Source organism: Zalophus californianus, chromosome 2, assembly GCF_009762305.2.
Source record: "Zalophus californianus isolate mZalCal1 chromosome 2, mZalCal1.pri.v2, whole genome shotgun sequence".
Taxonomy (NCBI): Eukaryota; Metazoa; Chordata; class Mammalia; order Carnivora; family Otariidae; genus Zalophus; species Zalophus californianus.
This window is the reverse complement of record NC_045596.1, coordinates 68,378,038-68,405,888: the sequence shown is the minus strand read 5'-3', so window position 1 is coordinate 68,405,888 and position 27,851 is coordinate 68,378,038. Positions and strand designations below refer to the sequence as shown.

Here is a 27,851-nt window from a genome sequence, read left to right as displayed (position 1 = left end):
TTAAAATTGACACAGATTGCATCTAATGGTCAGAACATTGTGATTTCAGTAAAAACAAAGGGGAGGTGAAAATGTATTTAAAAATCATTACAGTTCAAATTAATAGCCAAAAATGATATATCCACATTTTTCACGTATTGGGTTTTTTTTTGAAGATTTTTTGTTTATTCATTTGAGAGAGAGAGAGAGAGAGAGACAGAAAGGGAGAAGCAGACTCCCCATTGAGCTGGGAGCCCGATGTGGGGCCCAATCCCAGGAACTGGAGATCTCGACCTGAGCTGAAGGCAGACGCTTAACCATCTGAGCCACCCAGGCGCCCCTCATGTATTGTTTTAATCTCACGTATTGCCTGAGGCATTCTCAGGTTGCATGCTAATATGTTCTAAAATTAGAATTTTAGAATAAGTTAATTCCTCTTCTTTATCCTGTTAGGGTAGTATTATCTAGAAAAACAGAAACAAATCAATAGTCCTAAAAAGGAGAGAAATTTCATCAGTACTCTGCTCTCTTTGTATAATTCAGCAGTTACAGGAAATAGATTTGATTTTGGCTCCAGTTTCTCAGAACATAGTTTGCTGATCTAGGTTTCTATTTCTTTTAAAACATATCAGAATTTCATTGTTTCCACTTCAGAATGTTCCTGCCAGGTTTTGTCCTATTTTCATATATTTTTCATACCTCATAGCGTATTGAAGAGTTCAACGTCTAAATCATTACTATCTCAAAGTTTTGTTAACAGAAAATTTAGGGAAATGTTCATATCCGATACATCTAAGTGTTTTTTCTTTTTAAAAATAGTTTTTGTTAATTGTCCACTGGCAGTTCTAACCTCATAAAATTATAGCTCCAAGTCTAATGGCAAAGATAATAAGACTCTCTTAATAGCCCCAGCAAAAGACCTGTAAGTGAGTCTCCTTACCTGTGATCAGGCCTGGAGCTCACCTTTGAGCAACTAAAACCACCAAGTTCTGGGCCTTGGAGTTGTAGGGGAAATGGCTCCTTAAAGGAATAGAATAGATGGTGAACAGAGAAAAACAGCACATGCCTACACAGCATTTGAATATGGATGCACATTGGTGTTTTACTGTGTTCACTTACAAACCACTTTTGGAGAATGCTGCTCTCTTCCCTGGGGACACCACTTTCAAAGAGAAAAATAGGCACAGAAAGAGCCCCAATCTTTCAGAAATACAGAGTTATACTAATGTGTTGCAAAAATGTTTTAGTCCAAACCACTTACAAACCGAACTAAATTATCTAGTTTTAAATAAGTAAATTAAGAAAGGGTCATGTATTTTTATCATGCTCATCTTCATAATAAATCATCTTCTTTCCATGAAATCACACACTTTAAAAAACATTATTTGCATATAAGAGCTAAAGCTATAAAAAAAAGCTAAAGCGGTAAAACTCTTAGAAGAAGACATAAATCTCCGTGATCTTGTATTTGCTGATGCATTCTTAGGTAGGATATCAACAGCACAAGCATCAACAACAAAAAGGATGACTTGGACTTGGTCAAAATGTAAAACTTCTGTATCCAAGAGCATTATGAAGAAGGTGAAAAGAACACCTACAGAATGGGAGAAAATATTTGCAAGTGCTATATATCTCATAAGGATTTAGTGTCCAGAATATAAAGAACTCTTAAAACTCAACAGCAAGAAGATAATCCAATTAAAAAATGGACCAATGACCCAAGTAAACATTTCTCCAAAGAAGTTATACAAATGACCAGTAAGCACATGAAAAGATGCTCAACATCATTGTTCATTAGGGAAATGCCAGTGAAAATCACAGTGAGGTACCACTTCATATCCACTAGGATAGCTGTGGTCAAAACAAAAAACCACAGCAACAGAAAAGAGCAAGAGCTGATGAGGGTGTGGAGAGAGTAGGAGCTTCATGCACTGCTAGTGAGGATGTAACATGGCTCAGCAGCTGTGGAAGACAGCTTGGTGGCATCTCAAAAGTTAAAAATAGAATCACCGTATGACCCAGCAGTTCCACCCTGAGGTCTGTGTCTGAAAGAACTGAAGACCGGGACTCAAGCAAAGTACATATCCACACCTGTTCACAGCAGCATTATGCACAGTAGCCAAGTGTAGAAGCAGGCCACATGTCTATCAATGAATAAACAGATTGTGGAATGTACGTACAATGGAATGTCATTCAGCCATTGAAAAGTATGAATTACTGATACATGCTATAACATGGATGAACCTCAGAAACATTATGCTAAGTTAAAGAAGCCAGACACAAAAGATGGCATAATTTATGATTCTATTATATGAAATATCCAGCACAGGTCAATCTATAGACACAGAACACAAATTGGTGGTTACCCAGGGACAGGGGGGCAGGAGGAGTGGGGAACCACTGCTTAATGGGTACAAGATTTTCCTGTGGGGTGATGAAAATGTTTTAGGGGTAGATAGAGGTGGTGGCCGCACAAAATTGTGAATGTACTAAATGCCACTGAATTGTTCATTTTAACATGGCTAATTTTGTGTTAGGTAAGTTTCACTTCAATTACCAAAAAAAAGAAAGAAACGAAAAACCCCAAAATACTATTTATTATCTTTACTGTCTTTAAATGATGTAAAACAAAGAGCACTTGGGTTTTTTCCCTGGCTCTTGGATGAGTTACATCGTCTTATGTTATACACTTGGATGTAGATCTACATGGAGGGGAGCTGCAGAGTACCAGAATCAGATCAAGAGTATACTGCAGAATGTTCCCTTTGAATTTTAAAATTGCAGATAGTACAGGTGAAATAAAATTGCATAAATTTTTGGGATGATAAGCATATTTTTTGAAAAGTATATTTTAAGTCTGGGGACTTGGGTGGTATTTCAAGGGGAGTGGACTGAGAATAATGAGGGGGAGGGGTGGTAATAACTTGATTGTTTCATTTTTTCTTAAGTCATATGGTAATTTTTCCAGCCAAGTCAAGACAGTCCTTTAAACAATAAACTGATTTTTGTGTTTCTCACTTCATATCATATTGTCAATAAGCCATCAAATAACAGTGACAAGAACAAGATTGTTTCTGTGGGAAATATTTTTATTGGCCCTCACTTGAAACTGCCTTTGTGTTTTAGAATTTGAACAATTGTAGTTCTCTGAAAACGTCTAATATAACTGTTTATCTAACCAACTGCTGTTGAGCTAGTGAGTCAACATTACTATTCATAGAGTCATTTTTTACATTGATCATCTGACTTGTAGCTAGGAAAACTATAAGCTAAAGTTAACTTCTTGGTCTTTACTTCCAAAAAATGAAAAGACAGGACCTGTTTCCTGAGATGCCAGTCCCGTTTAATATTTTTATTATGGGGGTAGATTTTATAGTAAACACTTTAATATTTTTCAAATTATCTAGCTATAACTTAAATTAACAGTTTCCATGGAATAAATATCACTTGGTATGCATTTTTCGTTTCTGCCAGGAAGCCCCATAGTTTTTCCAGATGTTTTTTTTTTTTCTGTTAAATGATGTACTAACAGCAAAAAGTTACACTTCAGATTTTATTTTTTTAATGAGAATCCCTTACAGCAAAATACATGTCAGTTCTACAGAGCTCTCTCAAGAGTTTAAGAATCAGAAATAGGAGAAGCCACATGTATTGCAAATGTTTCTGAAAGACTGGTATTCTAATTTCCTCTTTAGCAAAGAGAACACTGAAACTCCTCGGTGACTGAGAAGTCAGGTAGTCCTTCAGTAACCTCCTTCATGTGAGAGGCAAAATTTTGTCAAAACATTAAGACAAAAAATTCAGTACTGGTTCGCTACTGATGACTCACCAAGCTCTGAGCATTCAGGAAAAGCCCAAACAAAAGAAGATTTGAGAGAAATTGCTAATGATCTTCCAAATGCACAGTCCTAAGGGGATTGAATTTGAGCTTTTTTTCCAAACTCAAAACAGTAGCCCCACTAAATGTTTCGTTAAAAAGGAGTCCTGTGGTCAGTTAAATTTCAGGAATGTTGTGTCTAATATCCCTCCTAGAGAAGGGCTGTGCCTCTGCGGAGTCTTGCAGGAAGAAACATGTTTAACTTTGCGTAACTCAGCATTTTCTGAAGTCATTTGACAGGGTGGGTCCCTCAGTTTTGCTAATGCTTAATGATCTCTCTGAGGGAATTCTCTAAGGAGCAGACCTAGGGAAATATCAGAGTAGATGATCTCAGAGGGTCCTTTCTGGTAGTAAAATTTCATAGTTCTGATAACGAATCTAACCCACTATTTCTCTGTTATTTTAATGTAAAGTTACTATTTATCCCATCTTTCATTTTCTTTTTAATTTATCTAATTGCACAGGCTGTAAACAAAATGGCACCAAGCTTGGAGATGTTATCCTTCCGCCATGGGCAAAAGGGGACCCACGGGAATTCATCAGAGTCCACCGTGAGGTAATGGGAGCGCCCTTTGCCGTTGAATTTGAATTTCATTGGGTTCATTGACCACAATACAAAGAGAGGACCTTGAACAAGATAGCACCCATTTGTTCAAATTACAGATACTGTTCTTATGATTTTTGGTTGTTTTAGTTCCTTGTGATCACTGGCCAATTGTTTTTGCTTTCTGAGCAAGTCATAAAAGTCAGCCTGTGACTGAACCTGTGTTTTGAAATTACAGGCTTTGGAATGTGATTACGTGAGTGCCCATCTGCATGAGTGGATTGACTTAATCTTTGGCTATAAACAGCAAGGTCCTGCTGCAGTAGAAGCTGTAAATGTCTTCCACCATCTTTTTTATGAGGGTCAAGTGGATATCTACAACATAAATGACCCACTAAAGGAGACAGCCACCATAGGGTTCATTAATAACTTTGGTCAGATCCCTAAACAGGTATGGATGTTCTTATCTTGATGCTCTCAGTTTCATTTTTTTAAACTCTAATATCGCTATAGATGGTGAATGACCATATAATAAGTTTAGGCTAAGTTTTTATTGAAGAGCCATGCCACCCAATAGGTTCAGTAGGCTCCAAGATTATTGCTTTCTCCTCCCTTTTGCAGTCCAGGTAAATAGAAACGTTGTTCAAAGAGAATTTCCCCTCACAGATGAGTGCAGGGAGCGCTTTCCTGTGTCTGCGTAAGACCTGCAATCAGGGAAGAAGATGGGGTCTCGGGGGCCATAGCACACAGAGATGGGGTTTTGTCCCAAGGCCAGTAGGAAGCCAGTGCTGACTTTGAGCAAAGAAATGGCATAGTCATATTTAGACTTTATTTTTTACTTATTTGTTTATTTATTATGATTTTATTTTTAAGTAACCTCTACACCCAGCATGGGGCTTGAACTTAGAGCCCCGAGATCAAGAGTCGCATGCTATACTGACTGAGCCAGACAGGTGCCCCCATAGTTAGACTTTTTTTAAAGATTTTATTTATTTATTTGACAGAGAGAGAATGAGAGAGAGTGAGCGCACAAGCCAGGGGAGAGGCAGAGGGAGAAGCAGGATCCCCGCCGAGCAGGGAGCTCAATGTGGGGCTTGATCCCAGGACCCTGGGATCATGACCTGAGCCAAAGGCAGACGCTTAACCACCTGAGCCACTGAGGCGCCTCCATATATAGACTTTAAAGATCGTTCTGTCCATGTGCATTAACTAACTGGAATGAAAATAAAAACTGAAAAAATAAAGATCATTCTGTCCATAGTCTCATACACGCACACACCGTAGGGGAACCAAGTTAGGAGCAGAATACCACCTCAGAAGCTCTTAATAATAGTCGAGGGAACAGATAGTGGTGATCTGGATTAGATTAGTGATGCAGGTATGATGAGTGCTCTGGTAGGAGAGTGCATGCCGTGGGAATGCCTAGAACCAGCCCTGCACTAGCTGCTCTAACCACCATCTGGAACCTGAACAGAAAAACCAAGAATGTAGCCACTCAGCACCCAAGTGCTGTAGATCTCTCACCTTCACGATGAGCAAAGCCCTGTTAAGAGACTTTATGCTGTCTTTCCTCCACGTCCTCAGAGCACAGCAGGAGGGTGTGATTCGCCAGGAGGAACCAGCCCTGTGGGAAAGGCACACTCTGCTGGCCATTCAAACCACCTACTTTCCCAAATGCCCCGGGTCTGCACTTTGGCCCAGACATCCTTCTCTGTTCCTGCCTCAGATACCTCTCTTGGGCTCCCTTTTTGTACATTAACCAGTTTGGACGTTTCCAGGGTTGATGGTTGGGAACAGTCAGAACAATGGCACTTCTTCATACGACAGACAGCAGAAGGGCCTGTAACTGCACCACTCACAGCGTAGTCTGATCCTCCAGCCGAGTAACTGTGTTTACTTTTAGAGAGGGGGGTGCAGAGGGAGAGGGAGAAAGAGAGCCCCAAGCAGGCTCCATGCCCAGCCCGATGCAGGGCTCGATCCCACAACCCCAAGACCAAGACCTGAGCCAGAAACCAAGTCGGACGCCTCACTAAGCCACCCAGGCGCCCCAGAACTGTGTTTACTTTTAAAGTGAAATGCTTATTGATAAACTCTGATCGCAGCTGAAGAATTGTAGTTAAACCTTTCCTTTTCTCTGAGGGTTACAGGTGCAATAACTGTGTTTCATACCCTCTGAGAAATATTCTGAACGAAAAAATCAAGGCACATGTACTGTCACAGGATTTTAGTCCCTTTTGAGTTTAAGAGGCGGACAGCCTGGGAACTAAAGTTTGAATATTCCTCAGACATTCCAGTGACTGATAGAGTCCTTCGAAGTATGCCATCCTAGAAAATCTAGGTTTTATGGTCAGCATATCCATACATTGTTATATACCCTGACCTGGCTAGGTGCTCTATCCTTGGGTCCTCTTAAAAGTTCTTCAGCAGGGGCGCCTGGATGGCTCAGTCGGTTAAGTGTCTGCTCAGGTCATGATCCCAGGGTCCTGGGATCGGGCCCCACGTGGGGCTCCCTGCTCAACGGGGGGAGTCTGCTTCTCCTTCTCCCGCTGCCTGCCACTCTGCCCACTTGTGCTGTCTCTCAATGTCAAATAAATAAATAAAATCTTAAAAAAAAGAACTTATTAATGTGATATCTGTATTAAAAAAAAAGTTCTTCAGCAAATGTCCATTCATGAACATGCTTTAAATAAAGTAGGGGAGTCTTTTTATACAACTACAGAGTCTGTGTCATTTAGAGAAAATAACAGAACCCTGATATATGTAGATAAGATAGGAACAAGGTGTTTAAATGTTTGGATGCCTAAAATATCTTTCTCTTTACAAAGAATTTTTTTCTGTTTTTTCTTCTGGAAATACAGAATGTCACATTCACAAAGTGCGAAGGTTTTCTAGTCATTTTAAATCTCATTTTATCTAAGATTTTCCAGATATCTTCCTCAGATAAGTTTTCTAACAGAAATGGCTCTATGCCTATTTTGAAGATCTACAGTATTTAAAAAATAGTCATCTTACATGACTATCTTCTTTTTTTCCCCTTACAGCATTGCAAAGTAAAAAGAAGGCAACAGTGTTCATACTTTCAACAAATTAGTGGCATCTAAAAGACGCCAAAATGATGTCATGTTGAAAGGCCATGTTGAAGCCAGAAATAACTCAGAATGTCAGTCTGCCCTCAGTGGTACAGAATGGTATCGGGCTGTAAAGTATTGGTTACCTTTTAAAATCATTGGAAAATAATTGTGGATCAGCTATAGTTTCAGTAGATTCATTTACCCCTGAAAAGTTAAGTTGGAGTAGTGTAGAGCATGGTGGTAACCCAGGCTTTTAAAAAAAGTATCACAGTCCCGTCCCTGCTTGCAAGATGGGAGACCTCCAACCTCCTTCTGAGCCTCCTTAAAGGTTTTCCTTCCTCAAATGGAAGGCGTGATAATGTAGTGCCTAGTGGTCCTTGTGAAGTGTAAGTGAAACAAAAACATAATAGCTGGCATTTAGAGGACTCAATAAATGTTAGCTTTCATTGTAAAATGTGTCATCCTCTTTCCCAGTTATTTAAGAAACCTCATCCACCAAAGCGAGTGAGGAGCCGACTGAACGGAGACAGTGCGGGCGCCTCTGCCCCCCCGGGGTCTACAAGTGACAAGATCTTTTTCCATCACCTGGACAACTTGAGGCCTTCTCTAACACCTGTAAAAGGTGAGGTGACAGGAAGTCAAGCTGTGCTTCATGATTCTGTGGGCGTAGTTAATAATCCTAGTTTAGCAGTAACACGTGTGCCTTTCAACATTAGTGTCCTTTGTAATAAGTGCTATACTTTCTATCACCAAATACTTCTTAGATTTTCCCCTTTTCCTTTTGATTTGGTTTGGTTTGGGGTTTTTTGGCCTGTTGGATTTTTTTCATCAAAAAGAGCCAAACAGGTTTCTCCTCCTGCTAAGACAGCGAAAACTCTAATATACCAAATCTTGTAGCTCAACATTATATTATATATGTAGAAAAACCTTTGTAATCTTCATTTGTATGTGTTCTGCCAATTTAGAAATAGCAGTAAAAAGACTGCATTTTTAATAAGCCAACTGAAAGTATGTTTTTTATCTAAAGTGGTTATGACTTCTCTAAAAGTACTTTTTGAGGGCTCCTGGGTGGCTCAGTCCATTAAGCGTGTGCCCTCTTCCCCCTCCACTCATGCTCGCTCGCTCTCTCTCTCTCTCTCTCTCAAATAAATAAAATCTTAAATAATAAATAAAATAACTTTTTCAAGTGGATATTTTTCTTAGAATGAAAAAAGGTTTTTGTAAAGGCTTAAAGTTGCCACTGTTAAATCTAAAACTTGGAGTATCAGAGTCTGGTTGATTGGATAGGCTCCCTGCTTGGTGCCATTTGGGCTCATGACACAGACTGCCCTGTACCAGCCCCACTTACCGCAGGTGACGGTTACGGAGCACCGGCATGCTCAGCAGTGTCCTGGGGCAGGGCAGGGGGTCGGACCTCGTGGAGGACAGCATATCCTTCCTTCTGGAAGTCTAAGGCTGGATATCATTTGGGAGGTGCTGCAAGTCTAGACTCGTTGAAGGTCTGTGTATGGATTCTGAAGAGCATCTCAGATTACTCTGTGTGGTCCTAATGGTCAAGAAGACAGGCCAGTTGCTAGGAGCCAAACCCAAGTCTTCAAGAGGAAGGCCTAAGGAAGCCCTGCAGAACACCTGTCAGGGTCGATGTCTATCACCCAGCGGAGACTCAGAAGCCAAGCTCTCCCTCTAAGGTCATTTTGTCCTAATGTACGTGTCAGGAGGCTTGATTCCTGCGAACAAACGAAATGATGATCCCCTGTAGGATCATGAGGTTCATTTTCCTTGTCCCTATTCTCATCTGTTGATTTGTTTTTTACAGAACTTAAAGAGCCTGTGGGCCAAATAGTGTGCACAGATAAAGGCATTCTTGCAGTAGAACAGAATAAGGTTCTTATCCCACCAACCTGGAACAAAACTTTCGCTTGGGGCTATGCGGACCTCAGCTGCAGGCTGGGAACCTATGAGTCAGACAAGGTTTGCATTGTTTCTTGCTCACTCATCTAATCTTGCTCTTTTGTGGTTTGGATATCCTGCTTGAAAGGGGTGGGACGAGCCCAGGCCAACGGCTAGTCACCTGCTCCTGCAGAGCCCAGAGGAAGGGAGAGCTTCGCGGCATCAGATCAGGTTAAAGGAACTAGTGGACAAGGCAGGTTTCCTACAGAACAAGCCGCTTTTGAAAAGTTGTGTACTGAGCTCTAGCAGTTTCCCTCCCACTCAAAGAATTCCTCCAAGAGATCCTAGTCAGCCAGGTGGTCAACATTTCTGACTACTGAAAAAGCCTCTTTTCAGTGGCTCACCATCTGCCCCACGTACCGTTTCAGTACTCTTAAGTGGCTGATGGAAAACCCGTCAGCCCATCGCCCAGGCCACAGCAGCTACTGTGTGGAGTCCCATAGTAGCTCTTGGACAGGCCCTGTGGCCTGGCCGTCCGGTGCCCTGGGCTTGCCCTCTGCCAGTCTCCTCCTCACGGCAGGCGGGATGGAGTTTGCGCAAGTCTGTGCATTGCGCTGTGACACAACTCTAGTTAGTTAACCTTCTCATTAAATGGCGGCACTCATGATTTCCATTTACCTCTAACTGGCTGTAGCAAACACAACCTTCTACCAGATTATCCCCTGCCTCGCACACAGCAGCACATAGTCGGAACATCATTTTCCAGGACCGGAGAAACTGAGGACACCCACTAGGAACAAAGTCCTTTTTACTATGGTTTCTCACAGCAACTGCAGTTAGGCGGCTGTAGGGCTGGTTCAGGGTAGAGCCTCAGTGGAAATGTTGCCAGAGTGCATTCAGCCCAGGATGTACGTACGCGTTTGCCTGTGAGGTACCTACATGGGGGCTCTCCTTCACTCAGCATGCTCGTTGTGATTCCCAAGTTGATAGTACTTGATGGCATGTGTGTCTCACATCTGTTTTATTTTATAGGTAGTGACTGTTTATGAATGTTTGTCTGAGTGGGGCCAGATTCTCTGTGCAATCTGCCCCAACCCCAAGTTGGTCATCACAGGTGGAACGAGCACAGTTGTGTGTGTCTGGGAGATGGGCACCTCGAAAGAAAAGGCTAAGACCCTCACCCTCAAACAGGTAACAGAATAAACGGAAGATGGATATATTCCATCTCAGCAGCCTGCACTCTAGAGAAACTACAAAGCTTCTTTAATAACAAGGTGCTTCAGGTATAATGGACAAAATCAAAAAAATATGTTCTTTTGCTAGAAATGGGTCTTTAAGAAGAAATGAAATGAGACTATTTCTAAAAATTTCTAAAAATGATCTAAGCACCCCGTTATTACAAATACAAGGTTGACATTGTAGTTTGCTGATCCAAACTCTCTTGCTTACAATATTTTCCCTTTAGAAAATAGGCTCTGAAGCTAGCGTGCCAGCCAGTAACCCACTCAGTAGAAGGCACTTCTTATTTAAAACAGCCTCCTGGGGTTTGCTGAGCATACAGAAAGGATTTATGTATGACAAAAAATTGTAAGCCAACTCATAATTTAAATAGTTAAATACTCAGGAACTCTTAACAGTAATCTGAATCGTCTTCTCTGAAATGCTTCCTCTCCTACATTGTCATTTCCCTGGGTCCTGTTTCTCTTCATGTTCTAGCAGAAGACTTCTTCCTATTCTAGTCTGAAGAAGATCTCTTGGGCACAGATGTGTCCAGGTCAGTAACAGGAGCTCAGCACACTTTCCCTTTATCTTGCTAGGACCATGTACCATCACCATGCAGACCTTACTGTATGTGCATTTTTTAAAGACCCATCCAGTTCCTTAGACTAACAGGAGACGGGGCATAAAAGAATCAATGCCCAGTTTAAATTCTGTACTTTGGGGGTGAGGGGGGCATAACTGATGCATCTCCATGTAGAAACGGGATGAAAAAATCCAAGCTGGGTCGCAGCTTCCATTCTCCCTTCTAAGATTCTAGCCCAGGTCCAGGAAAGAAGTGATGTAAAATTGGAGGTCAGAGCCTCCAGAGTCCCCCAGACTTCTCTCTTCCCTGCGGCGGGATGAGGCAAGGACAGTCAGCAAAGAAGGAAGACTTTACAGACACTGCTGCTCCCAGCACGTGCTCCCCTCACTCCTGGTGCAGCCAGGACCTTCTGGAGCCCCTCAGGGAGCACCGTCACAGTGATCAGCCTGGTTTTTTCTGTTCTCCTTCGTAGGCCTTACTTGGCCACACGGATACTGTCACCTGTGCCACAGCGTCATTGGCCTATCACATAATTGTCAGCGGGTCCCGTGACCGAACCTGCATCATTTGGGATCTGAACAAACTGTCGTTCCTAACCCAGCTCCGAGGCCATCGAGCTCCAGTTTCTGCTCTTTGTATCAATGAATTAACAGTAAGTAGTCAGTTGCCCACTTGGTTTATGGTGAGGAAAACAAGTATTTCTGGCTAATGTAAACAAAAAATCACTCTGAGTGTTTTCTAAGTGGATAGACATTCATTTTATAAATGCTACTACATGTTCCTTGATTTATGCAAAAAGCAAATGGATATTAAAGTTTGTAATTCAGATAATTTTGTCGTAAAATCCATTCACTGCTGCATACTTTGAAGAGCAAGGTTTGGTTCAAAACAACATTCTAGAATAGGCTTTCTTAAAAACAAGGAATTTGTAGGATCTGTTAAGAATGTTAAAATTGTGTTGAAATTTTTATGAAATACATTCAGAGTCTTTATTTATTATGTAAGGTGAAAAGAGTAACATTTGGGGAACCAAACGAGCAGAGTTGTTACAGAACTGTTTTCAAAGTTATCCCAAACTTACTAAAGGATATTAATCTCTTCTCAAAAATAAATATTTTATGTATAAATAAATGGGTCAGCATAAAATTAATGCACCGGCCTAGGAGTCTCCCATGGAGACCACGCCCACCTAAGGCGGGGTGAGGGGAGGACAGTCATCGCTGAGGTGTGTGGGGAAGCAGGGGGAGCTAAGGGAATGTTATAAAAAGACTGAGGTCCCTGTGTCTGAGGGACAAGTTGCCTCATGTGTATGTTGGTGATGCCCACATAGCAAATCGGTCTTGCAAATTGACCAGAACTCCCCAGCCTCACTGCTTCTTAGCTATGCATACTCATTCCTTCCCTTACCCTTAGCACTGTCCTGGGGTCCTCTTGTGTGACACCACGTAGCCACATCATATCATCACCCACACAGACAGCTTTCTTTTGGAGGAATGCAGCATCCTTAATTTCCACCAGAAGATACTAAGTAGTATGCTTTTAGTCAGATACCTTGTAGTCAGTCAAAGAAGAAAGAGAAAGAAATTCAGTTGTAGTGAATGGCGGGTGGTATGTCTGATAATAGTAAGAGCCACCACACCTGGCAGGGAGGGGAGAGTATGCAGGGGTAAAAGTCAAATTCATTTTTTGGTATATCTGAAAGGTTTAAGATGCTTTTGGAACAGCACCTCGGTCCTACAAACACGTGTACCTAAGAGCTTTATGAAAACCTCAGTGCAACAGAATGGCTCTGACCCTGCAGGGTTGCCCTGAGTCAAATGCTTCGTGGCACTCTTTTGAGCGCCTTGTTTTGGAGTTATTTTTCACTTAAATACTGAGAATTTTATTTACAGTCAGTTATTCTGCAATGGATTGCCGTAGTTGTAGCAGACACCACAGATGTGTTTGATTTTTCCCTTCTACAGTGCTTTTGTAATCTCTTAATAACACATGAAAAGATTTCTACTTCTGTCATATTTTTGCAGCCAGTATCAAGTCTGCCTTATTTCAGTCTGCATTTTGGGCGTAAGCGACCTTGCAGCTGCCCTTTAGCTCCTCCTCTTCTGCTCCGTGCCCATAGCCGCAGGATTTGCTCTGATGCTCTCTGATTGAGGCCCCGTGGAGTACAGGATGAGAGCCAGTTGCCGGGCCGGATGCAGCAGCGGCCTCTCGCCCCTTGCAGAGACTGAGCCCCTTAATTACAGCACAGCTGCTCACACTCAGTGTCCGAGGTGGTGCAGTGGCTGAATCAGAGGTAGACACAGCAGTGCATGGCTAAGTATCACTTTTGTTTGGGTTTGGTTCTTGCCATCTTGGTAGAAGGACGGGGGGGGAAAGGGAGCAGTAGCAAGACCTGCACAGAGGGTGGTTTGGGAGCACCCCAGGCCTCCTTACCTTGCTGCCCTTGGCTCCCCCTTCCCTTCTTTCTTGAGTCGATGCTGCTGTTCAGCTTCCAGTTTCCCCCACTTTTGGTGGCCGGCTTCCTGTTTCTGTAGGTCCTTGTGTGCCTGCGGCTGTATTCAGAGTCCCCGGTCATTTCTGAAGTCAGTGCCTAGCATCGTGACTTCCAAGCTGTCTGAGCAGCATGGTGTGGTACATAAGCTTCGGGGTCAGAAAGCGCTGGCTTCAAATCCTTATCCTGTGACGTTAGTTAGGCAGATTGCTTACAGTCTTTGCACCTGACTTTGATCCCTCCTAAAGCAGGGCCAGTACAGGTAACCTCACAGATGTTGAAAGGATGAAATGGAATGTCACAAGTGTCCTCTACGCTATCTGACACACGGTGATGCTCCGGAAGCGTCTTCATTCCCGTAACAGGAGTGGGTTGGAGTCTCACCAGGTTGGGTAGAGCCCTGCCTGGTAGAGTTTAAGGGAAAAGCTTGTTCTTTTCTGTCTTTGGAACTTACAAGTTAACAGCTTGTAAGTTAACAGCTTAGGGAGTCTGCAGGTTTATCCAGTTGGCCAAGAAGTGACCTATATTCTAATTTTCTTCTTTTTTTCCCCTCATTCTCCTCCCCTTATTATGAATACAAATTGTAAAGTAGGATGCTACAGTGTTGCCAGCATTTCATCTTTATTTATTGAAAAGAGAGATACAGCTGTATCTAGACTGAAAGATTTCTCTTCTGCCTTATGCTGTTGGTGATTGGACTCATTTTGTAAAATAAAGTGGAGGTGGATTCCTGGCTCTAAATGAAAGGTATAAAGAGGTTTTGTAAACAAAGGGAGGCACAAGAGTGGTGCGCCACCTCCTTTGGTCACATGCAGCTTTCCCCGGAGTAAAGCATGACGTAGCAGTGTGCTGGGGCATAAGCCGAGAGCGTGGAAGGGCTCCTACCCTGGTGTGCGTGCCAGACCCCCCCCCCCCCACACACACACACACACACACTGCAGCAGCCGCTCACTTGCAGATTCTTTAAGAGGCCTCTCTATTCGGGGTATGTTTTTCGGTCAGCAAGCACTGAATTCCAGGCTGCCTCAGAAATCCTGAGCCACTGGTCAGAGAACTTAGGAGGTTTTTTTGAGAGCTAGGCCCAAGATTGACTTTGCTTCTGAAACCAGAATGTGGTATGAAGGGAGCAAAGAGAGTGAAGAGGCTGTTTTACCTTCTCAGGGGGACATTGTGTCCTGCGCTGGCACGCACATCCACGTGTGGAGCATCAACGGGAACCCTGTCGTGAGCGTGAACACATTCACAGGCAGGAGCCAGCAGATTGTCTGCTGCTGCGTGTCGGAGATGAACGAGTGGGACACGCAGAACGTCATAGTAACGGGGCACTCGGACGGCGTGGTCCGGGTAAGTCCCTGGTGAGGAGCCACACTAGGTGCTTGCCGCCCTGCTTACCTAGGACCCACGGAGCTGTCCGTGGTGCTGTCAGTGAGCAAACTCTTGCCCAGATTCAAACGGGCCTCGGCCACTGGGTTCTCAGACACGGGCAATGGCGGTGACTCAGCCCCTTCCTTACCACTGAGCTGATCTGTTAGTGCCACTCACCATTGGACAACTTCACCCAAGGTCACTTAAGCATGATTTTCATGTCCCCGTAGATTGCTAAACACGGAAATCACTAAAGTATTGGCTTTTCAGCCTCTCAGATGGCTTCTTGGGGAAAACAGAGACTGTCTCTTGTCTACAGAGAATCACAGCTGGAAGATGCTGTCCGAGGACTCACGTTGTCCAGTCCCTCTCTAGAATCCTAGATGATTTCACCGGAACCCTAGTTTATCCTTTTCAGAGTTTTCTTCGTGTTGGGCTTCTGCAGAAAAGAGAATCCACAGAGCATTTACCTTCACAGTCTTTCCAAATACTTGGGTGTCTCTCTCAGGGGGTTTTCCTTTGTGCCTATTTTCTTGAGCTGTGCTCTTTGTAAAAGCAGAGAGCGGCTGATTGCTGCCGTGTAGTCACGGTCACTGGCTGCGCAAAGATGAGGCTCTCAGCCCCCGCCACACCACACCCTGTGCCTCAGATCACAGGCACACCCCGACGTCTCCAGAGCGGTGTTTCAGATGACTCCGTTCTTGAGACGTTTAGGGAAAAGCTCCATAGCCAAATGCGTTTGGCGATCCTGCTTACTGCGTGCCTTCATGCATGCAAGACTCCTGGGGTTTTGTTGGAAATAAAAGTGTGCTTAGTTGAACCATGTTTTTCCAACTAACTTGACCACAGTCCTTTTCCCTTCACCACGAAACACCCATCAACATCTCATGGAACCCGGTTCAGAAAGCGCTATTTACGTGCACACAGTTCTCTCCTACAGTTTTCAAGATAGAGGGAAATTTAATTAGACACAATAATAAGAGATACGTGTTTAACCCCAAGAGCTCATCTTCATCCTTTCACATACAAATTGTTTCTTTAAGCTGCTTAACGTTTTTATTTTCATACTTACTTAAATTCAGTTTTGGAGAATGGAATTTTTGCAAGTTCCTGAAACACCAGCTCCCGAGCCTGTTGAAGTCCTAGAAATGCAGGAAGACTGTCCAGAAGCACAAATAGGTATTGGATACTTTCTAATTATTCCATAGTTTTCATATTTCTGTTTGTTTGTTTGAAGTCACTGTGGATAAACTCACATCAAACAGCATAAACAGTAGCCTAAGGTCGAGTGTGGCTGTCAGAGGCACGAATGCCCCCCAGCACGGGAGGTCATGGGGCAGGCACTCTGAGACTTCACCAGCTCACCAGGCACTACGTGGTGTGCTAGTGTCATGCTTGGCTTCCTCATCCTAGTAGGTTAAATGTAGCTGCTAGTTTCCCGGAGTACCAAAGGCTCGGGCCTTCATTTCTGAAAATACAGAGCACATCTGGAGGGCTCAGTGGTGGAGAAATTGGATGGCCCCCAGTCCCACATCTGTTCTGCTCGTCACTTGTCAGGCGCAGTATGGGTGACAGGCTGGCATCATGTTTGTAAGGTATTCACGGAGGCAGACCAGAATCCCCTCCCTAGGCCTGCCTTTGAAAAAGGACTTTTATTCAAACTGAAGCTTGGTGCTCTGTGCTCCACTATCTGTTATTTGTGAAACACTTGAAGATTTTCCAGAGGAATACAGAGATGGATGATTGCTGTACAGAATGATGAGAAGCGGTGCCATAAACCCGGGCTGAGATCTGCTCTGGGTTACTCATCTCCAGAGAAGTGACCCCCTTTGATTTAGAACAATTGGTACAATAGACTTCCCCGAGAGGAACAGGGTTTTAACTTTGGCCTTCAGATTGTTTCTCCATGATTAACTTTTGTACACTGAGAATTCCGCATGAGTTTGATGATATGAGGGAAGGACTTATTATCAGAAAGGCATAAATCACTTCTCTTTTTAAGCCAAAAATAGCTTCTACTTTCATTGCCAGAAAACAGAAGTGATCCAATGGGCAGGGCATTTTAATGCTTCTCTTACCTTAATGCATGTAAGTTTCTGCAGAGTCCATTGCAGGGCCACTAAAAAGGTCATCTGGGTGTTTGGGGACATAAAAATCCAGTTCAGTTCAGTAAGTACTTGGAGGTTACCTGCTGGGTGTCAGACATTGGAGTAAGCAGTCCATGGAGAAGTGAGAAGTCTGTCCTTTCCTCTAACAAAGGTTTAAGTGAATAACAGCAGAAGATGAGATGAATAAGGTAGAAGAGGTCACATTCAGGAAGGAGAGAAATTGGTATGTCTTCTTTCTTCTTATATATTTGTATCATGGACAGAGGTTGATAGAAGTGGTGGAGGGGAGAGCAGCCCACAGGGAAGGGTTCACTTTGGACAGCATAGGAGTGGCAGGGCTCGAGGGCAATCGCCTGAGTGAAAGGGAAGGCAAGCCAGTGGTTCACTGGAAATGAAAGCCATTTCTAAGACTGCTCGTCAGTGAAGACCTTAAAGCTCGTAGTAATAAGCCATTGGGAAAAAAATCAGCTAACTAGACTACTGCTGTTAGTACAAGGAAGGCAAACTAAGTAATTTCTCTTGCTAAAAAAAAAATATGTATGTGTAGTGAGCTGGTGCTTGTACACTTGTTCGTACTTTCCTTTTTTTCCAATTCTGTATATTTATTTCTTATAAATTTTCTCTCCTGCAGACTCTCTTGCAAGAGAGTAGGGAGTTGGGTTAAGGAAATGCATAATAACAATGGGAAGAAGGAAAAACCCCACATCAGTAGATTAAAGCTTTCATCAGTAATTGATTCACCTAGATTGTCATTTACACTGACTGCCACATGGAAGGCCCTGTGCTTGGGGCCCCTTCTCTCAAGCTGACCACTGTCTTGTAGGAAGATTATCCCGAAGTAGTAGTTTGGGGTGAGAATTCAAACATGAGAGGCGTACAACTAACTGTTCAAGGAGGCCAGACGAGTGGGAGTTACTTTGGGCTGCAGGCACCAGGTGAGATTTTAGAGCAAGCAGTGTTTGAGCTGTGCCTTGACAGACGGGTAACACGGGCACACAATGAGCTTGGGAAGAGTGGTCTAGTTGGGCCAGCAGCACGTGCAGCACTCGCTGCGAGGGCAGCCGGACTCCGTGGAGGACAGGGTTGGCACCGGCCCGCTGACCTCCAGTAGGGAGTGTGCGGCAGGCACCGAGCCGTTCGTAAAGGCAGGTCTGGGCCACATTGTGAAGCAGGAATGGCAACCTCAGGATTCGGGCCAAAGCAGTCCTTGAACTCAGAAATTCCTTTTTTTTTTTTTCTTTCCCCTTTTTGCTGTATGTAACCTAGCTGAAATTTCTGGGTTTTGTTTTTGTTTTTTTTATTGTTAGCTTAAAATGCTATGCGTATCGTGCCTTAACTTGGGTCGACCCGTAACGTGTGTGTGTGTGTGTGTGTGTGTGTGTGTGTGTGCGTGTGCGTGTGCGTGTGTGTGTGTGTGTGTGTTTTGTCATTCTCCCCATGCCTCACCCAGGGCCAGAAGCCCAGGACGAGGACAGCAGCGATTCGGAAGCGGATGAGCAGAGCACCAGCCAGGACCCCAAGGATGCGCCCCGTCAGCCCAGCGCCAGCCACACGCCCCGGGCAGCCGCCTGCCGAGCAGCGGCCATCTGGTGCACCGACAGTGCTTCCGATGACTCCAGGCGCTGGTCCGACCAGCTCAGCCTGGACGAGAAGGACGGCTTCATATTTGTGAACTATTCAGAGGGCCAGGCCAGAGCCCATCTGCAGGGTCCCCTTAACCACCCTCAGCCCAGCCCCATGGAAGTGCGGAATTATAGCCGACTGAAGCCCGGTAACTTGGAGTCCGCTGTCGATTTCCTGCTCCGTGTGGGTGGCGTGAGGGCTGGTGGAGTGAGGCGGTGGGTTCTCGCTCTCCCTGCACCCCGGCCCTGTGACCTCAGCCTCCCCCAGAGCAGGCCTCTTCAGTTCCTTACCCCACAGTGGTGCTTGCTCTACGTTGGGCATTTCTTAAAGAAAAACACCTCCCACCAGAAACTTCCTTCCTTCACAAATCCTGAACGCTTTTGGGAAAATGGGCAAGTTACTGATTACAAATAAATAAAATTGTCTTTACGGGTAGCTTGCCTGTTAGAGAGCTGGAGGCCAGGTTCTCAATTGGAGAGATTCCCTCTTCTCACGTTGAAGATTTCCCCATCTCTTCACTGTCTTTCTGACCGGGGCATTCCTTGGTCTGGCCGACGAGCAGTGTTGAGCTAGACTGCTTCACCTGCAGCCAAGGCAGCGGCTGCTGGGACAGGCAGAGCTGCTCTAACTGGATGTTGCAGCACCCTAACTTTCGAGAGCACCGTATGAGGGCACCCCTACCGGGTGCCGGCTTCTCTCACTTCAGGGTGTCATGTCTCTTGCACTCCAGGGTACCGGTGGGAACGGCAGCTGGTGTTCAGGAGCAAGCTAACTATGCACACGGCCTTCGATCGGAAGGACAATGCACACCCCGCAGAGATCACCGCCCTGGGCGTCTCCAAGTAAGTGCCCGACCTGGCCAGCTACCACCCCCCACCCCCGCCAGAGAGTCACTTGCTTAGCCTGGGTCCACACATGCAGACCCGTCTTTGGGGAAAACAGGTGTTTGCAGTATCAGACGCTGCTTGAACAGACCGATCAGAGGAAGGAACCTGCCAGTGCATGGAGTGTAAGTCTGTTCTTCCAGGTTACAGCAGGGTTTGATCCGGAGAGCTGAGACGAAGGTGTAAATTCGGGCTCAGTTCTATTTTTGTCTCTTCATACACACAGCCCCCAGCCCAGCACACACATCCACGGAAACCTGGAGAACCTCAGGAGTGACAGAAAGCACTCTTCAGCCGCGTGGCTGTGCGGAGGCCTTCCCCGGGGTGACTCCGTGTCATGTCATGTCTCCTGCAGGGATCACAGCAGGATCCTCGTTGGTGACAGTCGAGGCCGAGTGTTCAGCTGGTCTGTGAGTGACCAGCCGGGCCGTTCCGCTGCTGACCACTGGGTGAAGGACGAAGGAGGGGACAGCTGTTCGGGCTGTTCCGTGCGGTTTTCTCTGACAGAAAGACGGCACCATTGCAGGAACTGCGGCCAGCTCTTCTGCCAGAAGTAAGATGAGATGCGAGCGTTTTGAGTTTCTGGGGGTCAGGCCCCCGGGATGTGCGTTGTGCCCAGCACGGAGCTGCTCATGTGCTCCGGGGTCCCCAGCACACAGTGCTCTCTGATGGTCTAAACCAGCCTTCGCTTTCTCTTTGTTCTTTTATCACAATCGTGCACCACTTCTGTCCTATTGAAAAATAGGGAAAGAATCATCACAAACACTTGGTCCTGCGTGACTCAGAATGGGAAGGTGCTCCCGTTCCGCCATGTTTGCATATGCAACAGTGCGGGTGTGCGCCCTCACCCGTCACCCCGCTCCCCCACGTCTTCGACTCTGAGGGCATGTTGTCTCCATAAACAGCACCATATTATTGTTTCATGGGGTTTCCATTTTACATAGTAAATACAGCACACTCTCTGTGCCTTCTGTAACTTCCTTTTTTTTCTCAACACTGTTTTTGAACTCCACGTAAATAACTAATATTTTCATTTTAGCTGTTGTCATATATCTTTTGTTATATCAGAATTCATCTACTTCCCTTTTGATGGACTTCTAGGGGACTGGTGCATGTTACCGGTTCTCTGACTGGTGCTGCAGGACACACCCTTACAGATGCCCTCTCAATAGGTGAGCTGGAGCGTCCCTAGAGGAGACAGCTCCGACTGGAACGGACCCATCATAAACTGAGCTGCACTAGATGTGGCCAGATTCGTCTCGGGAACAGCGGTGCCACCTGACACCGCCTCGGGCAGGCTCGGCAGGCTCTCCCGGTTCTTCAGGCCGGTATTGCCATACGCTCTCACTCTGGCCGGTTCGGGAGCCGGTACCACTTGCTGTTTGTAACTCGCAGCACCGCTGAGGTGGGACAGCTTGGCATTTGCTTATTGGCTGTTCGAGTTTGCTCTTGGGTAATGTGGCCCATTTTCCTTTTAGGTTTGCTTGTCTCCCCTAACCTCCCCTTCCCCCGTACTTGAGGATTTCTTTATTTACTCTGGGTTCTAATTCTTTGTCGTTTCTACATCTCGCAGGTACCTTCTGCCGGTCTGTGGCTTACGTTTTCACTTTATATATGTTTTTTCTGGCACACAAGTCTTTCATTTTGGTGTAGTCGCATCTCTTACTTTTTGTGATTTTTGCTTTTTTGTGGCTTAAGAAATCGTTCCCAGTCCCGAGATCATAAAGACAGCCTTGTTTATATTCTTTTACAAGGTTCAGGGTTTTGTTTTTCACACTTGGGTCTTTAGGTCCAAATACACTTGGAATTTATTTGGAGGTATGGTTTGTAGTGGGGATCCTTTTTAGTTCCCTTGTATGGAGCGTCCGGTGTCCCCTCACTGTTGATCTGGATGCCGTCTCTGTCTGCACTGGGGTCCCATACCTGCGTCTGCAGTCCTCTCGTTCTGTGGCAGGCCACGGAAAGGATCCCACAGGCAGCATTCTCTGATGCTGACGCTGCTTAACTCCAGAGCTACTTTCATAGAAGCATGAGCTGTATAATTGTTTTTGAGCCAGTTCCTGAGGCTTTGCGGGCACCAGCATATTGGAAAGGGTGTGGCCCTTGGGTTTATACTGACCAAATGCTCCCTGGGTTCCTGTCCATTCTGTCATCTCAGGCAGGATACTGACCCTCTCTGGGCCTGTTTTTTTATCTGTAAAATGTGGATAATTATACCTCCCCTCATAGAGGTGCTGAGAGAACGGTGAAATCGTGTGTGAATTTTATAAAACACAAAGTGTGGAGTCTGGCAATATAGGTGTTCGGTAAAAGATGTTTCATTTCTTTTCAGATTAATGTCTTAAACCTTTTTCCTGGGAAATCTCACTCAAGATGAGGTAGCCAGAATGTTGGTGCCAGCCATTCCTTATGGGACTTTCTATGAGGTTGGCAGAGGATTCTGTCTTAGGGTTCTGTGCTTTGAGAGGCCCACTCCACAAAACCTAGTAATCTAGTAAGTTTTGACAGTCAACACCCCTGAATGTACACTGGCACACATTATCCCTTGCCGTGTTTAACTTTCCAAATATTATTTAAGGGTAGATAATTCTTTAAATTATCCATTGCTATCAGATGTCCGGTGGAGGATATATTTGAAAAACCAACCCCACAGTGATTGTTTATGATAGAGCAGACACAGAAGGTGGAGCAGAGCCCTGCCCACGTTCTTTGTGCCCCTCAGTTGGTGAGAGAGTTTGTCAACACTTCTTTTTTTTTTTTTAATAGTTTTTTTTAGAGAGAGAGAGAGTGAGCAGTGGGGAGCGACAGAGGGAGAGAGAGACTCTTAAGCAGACTCCCTGCTGAGTGCAGAGCCCGATGCAGGGCTTGATCTCATGACCCTGAGATCGTGACCTGAGCCAAAATCAAGAGTCAGGCACTTAACCAACTGAGCCAGCCAGGCTCCCTGAGAGTTTATCAGCACTTCTGAGGGTCTCGTCAAAGTCCCAGATCCAAGAAGGGCCCTTTAAACTCCTTAAGCTCGTGACACTTTGTTTATTCTCTGGACACCTTTACTGGTAGATTATTGGAGGAAAAATAATTTTCTGTTTCAGTCTTATGAAAAGGCAAGCTTAAAGTGATTAAATGCCACATCCAAGGTCACACCCTGCTTTATTCCAGGAAAAGGAATACTTTTTGAAGAATTTGAATACCTCTTAAGTAGAGTCTACTTCAAGGAATTCTATCAAGATAAACAGAAAATGAGAACATTTGGACCAGACAGAAAAGCCAAACTACTGTTCAAGAGATCACTGAGGGGTAGATCAAACAGCGTTTAAAAGCCCAAAGGAACTTGATAGTGACCAAAGAGTCTTTTAAAACGAGTAGTAAATCTTCTGCCAAGAGAAAAAGAGTTAAGCTCCAAGTAAAGATGTTGGCATCACTCCCAGGTTTACAGGGCCCGAGAGCCCATCCCACACGGGAAGAATGGCCTCACAGCTGTTCAGACCCTTTGGCTTCATCCTGTAGGAAAATCTTGCCTTTAAAAAAAAAAAAAAAAGAATTCACTTCAGTCACATAGAGAGCTTGCCTTGGTTTAATATTACTTTTCTTCATAGACCAAAACAAATAATATGGTGGGTTTTTTTTTTTTTTTTTTTTTTTTTTGGTCCTGGGTGAGCCACACACCACAAACCAGTACGTCTTTGGCATCTTCTGGCAATTATACTTCTGCTCTTGGGCATTATAGCGCCAGCTTTCTGTTCAATTTTTAGGTTTGTGTTTCTCGACCCAGTGATCAAACGTGGTGAGGACGTGTACCTACTTGATTTTGTCTTTCCTTTAGGTGCAGTAGGTTTCAGTCAGAAATCAAACGCTTGAAAATCTCATCGCCGGTGCGCGTGTGTCAGAACTGTTACTACAACCTACAGCATGAGAGGGGTTCGGAGGACGGGCCTCGGAATTGTTGAAGGTTCGACAAGCTGGTTGCCCATCACGGTCTGTAGACGCCCCCCTTCCTGATTCCCCAGTCACGGCTCACAGCTCGGAAGGCATCTCGAAGCAGTCTCCGTTTACACCTCTCTTCAGACCACGTGTCTGAAGCGTCGGATTCCAAGGGATCAGTGAATAAACGGGTGTAGAGTGCAGCGGTAGGGCGGACACTGTTCGGGGGAACGGCACAAGAAGAACAGAAGGTGGTTCCTAGGAGCGACTTTTCCAGTATCCGATTCTCCCTGTTACCAGTAGCTGTCTCCAAGAGAAAATCCTCACTTACTAACTGTCTTTTCTTGCGTCTCATTTTTATAGATCGACTCATCCTTATTTGGAAAAACCACCACCAACAAAAAAAGGCTTTTAGAAAATGGTTGTAAATCTGACTTCTTTGCAAGTAACTGTGTATATTGTAAATAGGTATAAAGGCCTTTTTTTCTAAATAAGGACTTAACTGTCTGTAACATGAGACTTCAGTCTAAACCACTAACTCAGTGAACTACTTACGGTTTGTCTGACATCTCTCACAAATTAATTATAAATATGTTTTTTAAATCCTCAAAGACATTATCTGTGGTCTTTTCTCCCCGCTTTCCAGCCCAGCCTGTGTGCCCGATGTCCTTTCTTTCAAGTTGCCCACAGTATCTCCACTTAAACTAGGCTAGTAACCAAAACGATGCGGACCTTCTTTAGGAAACAGTGTGGGAGACTGAGAGTCCTGCCATAAGCTACCCTGGAAATATCTGGGCATCTTGCACCTGGCTACGCACCACCTCAGTGTTGTTCCAGTGCCCTAAGGCCCCTTGTAAACTCCAGTCTGGACTGCCGTGTGGTCATAGCGTCCCCTTCTGAGCACTGCTCGGGGGTGGTCAGGTGATTGATGATGCGATGCAGGAGCCAGCCCTGCCTCAACTAATGGAAATATATTTGCATGTAACCCACATTAGCTTCTCTTGCATAGAACATAATAAGGATGTGTCTTTGGTGACACTAATGTTCTACGTTAGCTTATTTTCAAAAAAGGGTAAAAAATGAAAAAAGTGTACAGAATTAACATATAAACCTTGTTGTAAAACTGGATCATGTCAGAACTGCTTATAATTAACCTTTACCATTTAATGCCATCTACCTGAAAACAGTGAGATTTATACTGTATCAATGTCTATTTTTTTGTTTTTGCTATGAATATAATTACAGTATTTTAATATTTAGTTATTTAATTTGTTCTACTAGTTGGATACAGAACACACAAATCCAGGGAGACTAAAGCTGGTTGGGGCTTAAGAGAGAGGTTTAGTTTACAGAAAAAAGGCTTTGGTGGTGGGATTTTTTAAAATGTGTGTTATGTACATATATATATATATATATATACATATACATATATATAAAAAACAAATGAAACAATTAATCTAGATTTTAACATTTTCAGATATTTAGTGATAATATTATGAACAATTCTAAAAGCCCTGTGATTTGAAAAAATGTAGAATTATTTATGGCCCAAGCAAGGAAGGACAGGCCTTCACACCCTCATGGAGGTATATCGTACAAAGGACAGTGGCTTTGGCTTTCCCAACTTTTCATCTTTAGGCCCTGGTGACAGGCACACTTATGCACTAAAATGCACATATATGCACATGCATTCAAAAATAGGCATTGGTACAATAGTAATCTTGTACCTAATGGGCTGAAACCAGCTTAAGAACAAATTTGTTCTTCCTGATAACTAGGTCTCCAAGAGAAAATACAAAGGCTGCTTTAGTGCCTTATGCTTACTAAATTTAACCCTTTATTTACCTAGGTTTGAGCCTACAGTCTATTTATGATTACATATCAAAATTGATTAGTACACTTCCATTTCTAAAAGTTCACATACACTTGTTAATAAAAGGATTATTGGCATTAATACTTTAACTTGAAGAAAAGTTGTGTTCTGTTTTCCTTCCTGTGTCTGAAGTGCTCCCCACACTCCTCCCTCCCCCACCATCTTACTTCAGTTCTAATAATGCTGGATGTTCAACAGCGGCAGGAATTGTGCTGTCATAGAATCGTGGGCTTTGCCCCTGTCTGGCCCTACAGATGAGTTGTAGCAGTGTTATTCTACACTTTTTAAAAGAAGCGTCCTCCTTGTGTCTATGAACCATGTTTTTACCCCAGACCCAATGGCAGAGGTGTTCTTTAAAGACTTGAAAATATGAATGTGTGTATGTAGTTACTTAAAGGTTATTCCTCTATGTAATGCGAAGTTATATGGGATGAACACTTTTAAACTTTCCGACACAACTTCCATAATAGAAGGTGGAAACCAAAACCCTCATGATAGTATTTCCTCTGGCAGCTGGTGCCGTGGGCAACTGTTTTATTCAGTGGGGTTTCTTTTCTTTTTGCTTTCTGATGCAGAAATCACAAATCACTCACACATGCAAGTACACTCACATACATGAACTAATTGTTCCTCTGGATGTCTTTGTGTGTTTCACGTACATTTGTTTACCAACATCTGTTCTCAGCATGTACACCCGCCTTCGTGTGGTCTGTATTCCTTCTCTGAGAGTACCTCACAGGGCTCCTGCCTGATCTGTGTAGTTCATTTGTTCATCCATCCATCTATTCTAACATTTGTGTGTAGCGTGGAACCGTAATGTCATGCTTCGGAAGAGGAAAATAGCTGCCCATAGCAGCCGTCCGTCTGGATAATAGCAAAACACTCTAGATAAGTTATTTTGCACTTTCTTATGTATAAAGTTGGTAGAAACTTATTTTTTGCTTTGTATCATTTAAATACATTTTGTTTTGGTAAATGAACTGTGTATAAAATATTTATGCCATTAAAACTGTTTTTAGAAAGTATTTTTAATTTCAGCAAGTTTGGTTACTTGTTGCATGACTATTAACACAGCTGACTTTTTGTGTCAGTGCAATGTATATTTTTTTGTCCTGTTATTAACTTGTAAGCCCTAGTAATGGCCAATTATTTGTACAGCAACAGAAGTAAATTGAAGACCTGGCTAAGACTGGATTGATTGTGGACGTTTGTACTATACTGCAGAATCCAATATCTGTTCCTTGGTGGTTATGTAAAAGGCCTGAAGAATTACTATCTAGTGTGCAATCTGTGATAACTGAATGTTCATTGTATATCTGTCTCTGATGCAAAAAGGTAGAGTAACACAATTACAATACATGATTAAATGCAATAGTCCAGGTACTTTTTTTTTTTCATTTCAAATAAATACCTACTATTTACCACCCAAAGAATAAAAGTTGTTTTTAAGTTAGTTTATTCAGGGAAGGAGAAACAAAACAAAACAGAAGGCGGATACTTCCCTAAACTTTGTGTAGTTCGTTTCGAGTTGTGAATATCTCTTTCAGAAGCTCCTGCTTACAGAAATGTTGGCTGTTAGGGTCTGGTTCAAGCCCTAGTTTGGTCCATCTTTAAAGCTTTCTGCATTGAGCTTCCCAGTTGTGCTGGCTTCCTGGGGCGGAGGAGTGTGTGTGCGGACGGCCGCAGGGAGAGACAGTTGACTTCGGGAGACGCATCTGCAAGCTCAAATGGACCCATGGACAAAGTCTGCATCATGTGGTTTTGGTTCTTTTTCACTGAGCCTCATTATGTCTCCATCACATTGTGAAAAGTAAGCAACAGTAAATCGTCTATCTCCCACCCTTACCATCTTCACATCAGGAATATTTTGGTATCCTGCCCTTTTTCTGGAAGCACGGCACCTACTGTCATAAGCTAGTCTTTCCATTTCAGTCTTCAGGCTGAGAGTTAAGAACTCACAAATCCATTCTTATTGTTACTAGCTTATTTAGTTTTAAAACTGCCTTCTGAGTATAGAAAACACTTTTAAATTTATTTAAGGTGCTTTAGCAACTCTAATTTTCCTCTTTCTAAAGATACTAACAAAATCCCAGTTCCATGTAAGCTTGAATGGCAGAGTCCCAAATTTGAGGATATTGTGCTTATTACAAATCCCACTTCAGTGCAACTCCCTTTAGAGGCAAAGATAGAGGAATGCCAAGAACGAACAGCCATTTCTTCAACAACAGCCAATGGTAAGAGAGAAAACAGGATAGTTCCCATTTCTTCAGTGTAGTACTACTCCAGGTTCTAATGACCTCAAGAAGCGTTGTATTCAAGGATGGCCATTGCTGAAATTCAGGATTTTTTTTTTTTTTTAAGATTTTATTTATTTGACAGAGATATAGTGAGAGAGGGAACACAAGCAGGGGGAGTGGGAGA

At 43.8% G+C, this 27,851-nt stretch overlaps 1 protein-coding gene across 5 annotated transcripts in view; it reads left to right on the top strand.

Moving 5' to 3' along the window:
* WDFY3 (WD repeat and FYVE domain containing 3) overlaps positions 1 to 26,868 on the top strand; it is a 266,868-nt gene extending 240,000 nt beyond the window's left edge. For all 5 annotated transcript variants that reach the window (XM_027599902.2, XM_027599904.2, XM_027599903.2 and 2 more), the window contains 12 exons: positions 4,321 to 4,412; positions 4,639 to 4,851; positions 7,946 to 8,093; positions 9,288 to 9,442; positions 10,394 to 10,552; positions 11,638 to 11,817; positions 14,818 to 15,000; positions 16,104 to 16,200; positions 18,580 to 18,900; positions 19,483 to 19,594; positions 19,992 to 20,189; positions 23,460 to 26,868. In XM_027599902.2, the coding sequence (XP_027455703.1) occupies positions 4,321 to 4,412; positions 4,639 to 4,851; positions 7,946 to 8,093; positions 9,288 to 9,442; positions 10,394 to 10,552; positions 11,638 to 11,817; positions 14,818 to 15,000; positions 16,104 to 16,200; positions 18,580 to 18,900; positions 19,483 to 19,594; positions 19,992 to 20,189; positions 23,460 to 23,583 (1,982 nt within the window). In that variant the 3' untranslated portion in view covers positions 23,584 to 26,868. The remainder of the gene's footprint in view (positions 1 to 4,320; positions 4,413 to 4,638; positions 4,852 to 7,945; positions 8,094 to 9,287; positions 9,443 to 10,393; positions 10,553 to 11,637; positions 11,818 to 14,817; positions 15,001 to 16,103; positions 16,201 to 18,579; positions 18,901 to 19,482; positions 19,595 to 19,991; positions 20,190 to 23,459) is intronic.
* The last annotated feature ends 983 nt before the right edge of the window (positions 26,869 to 27,851 follow it).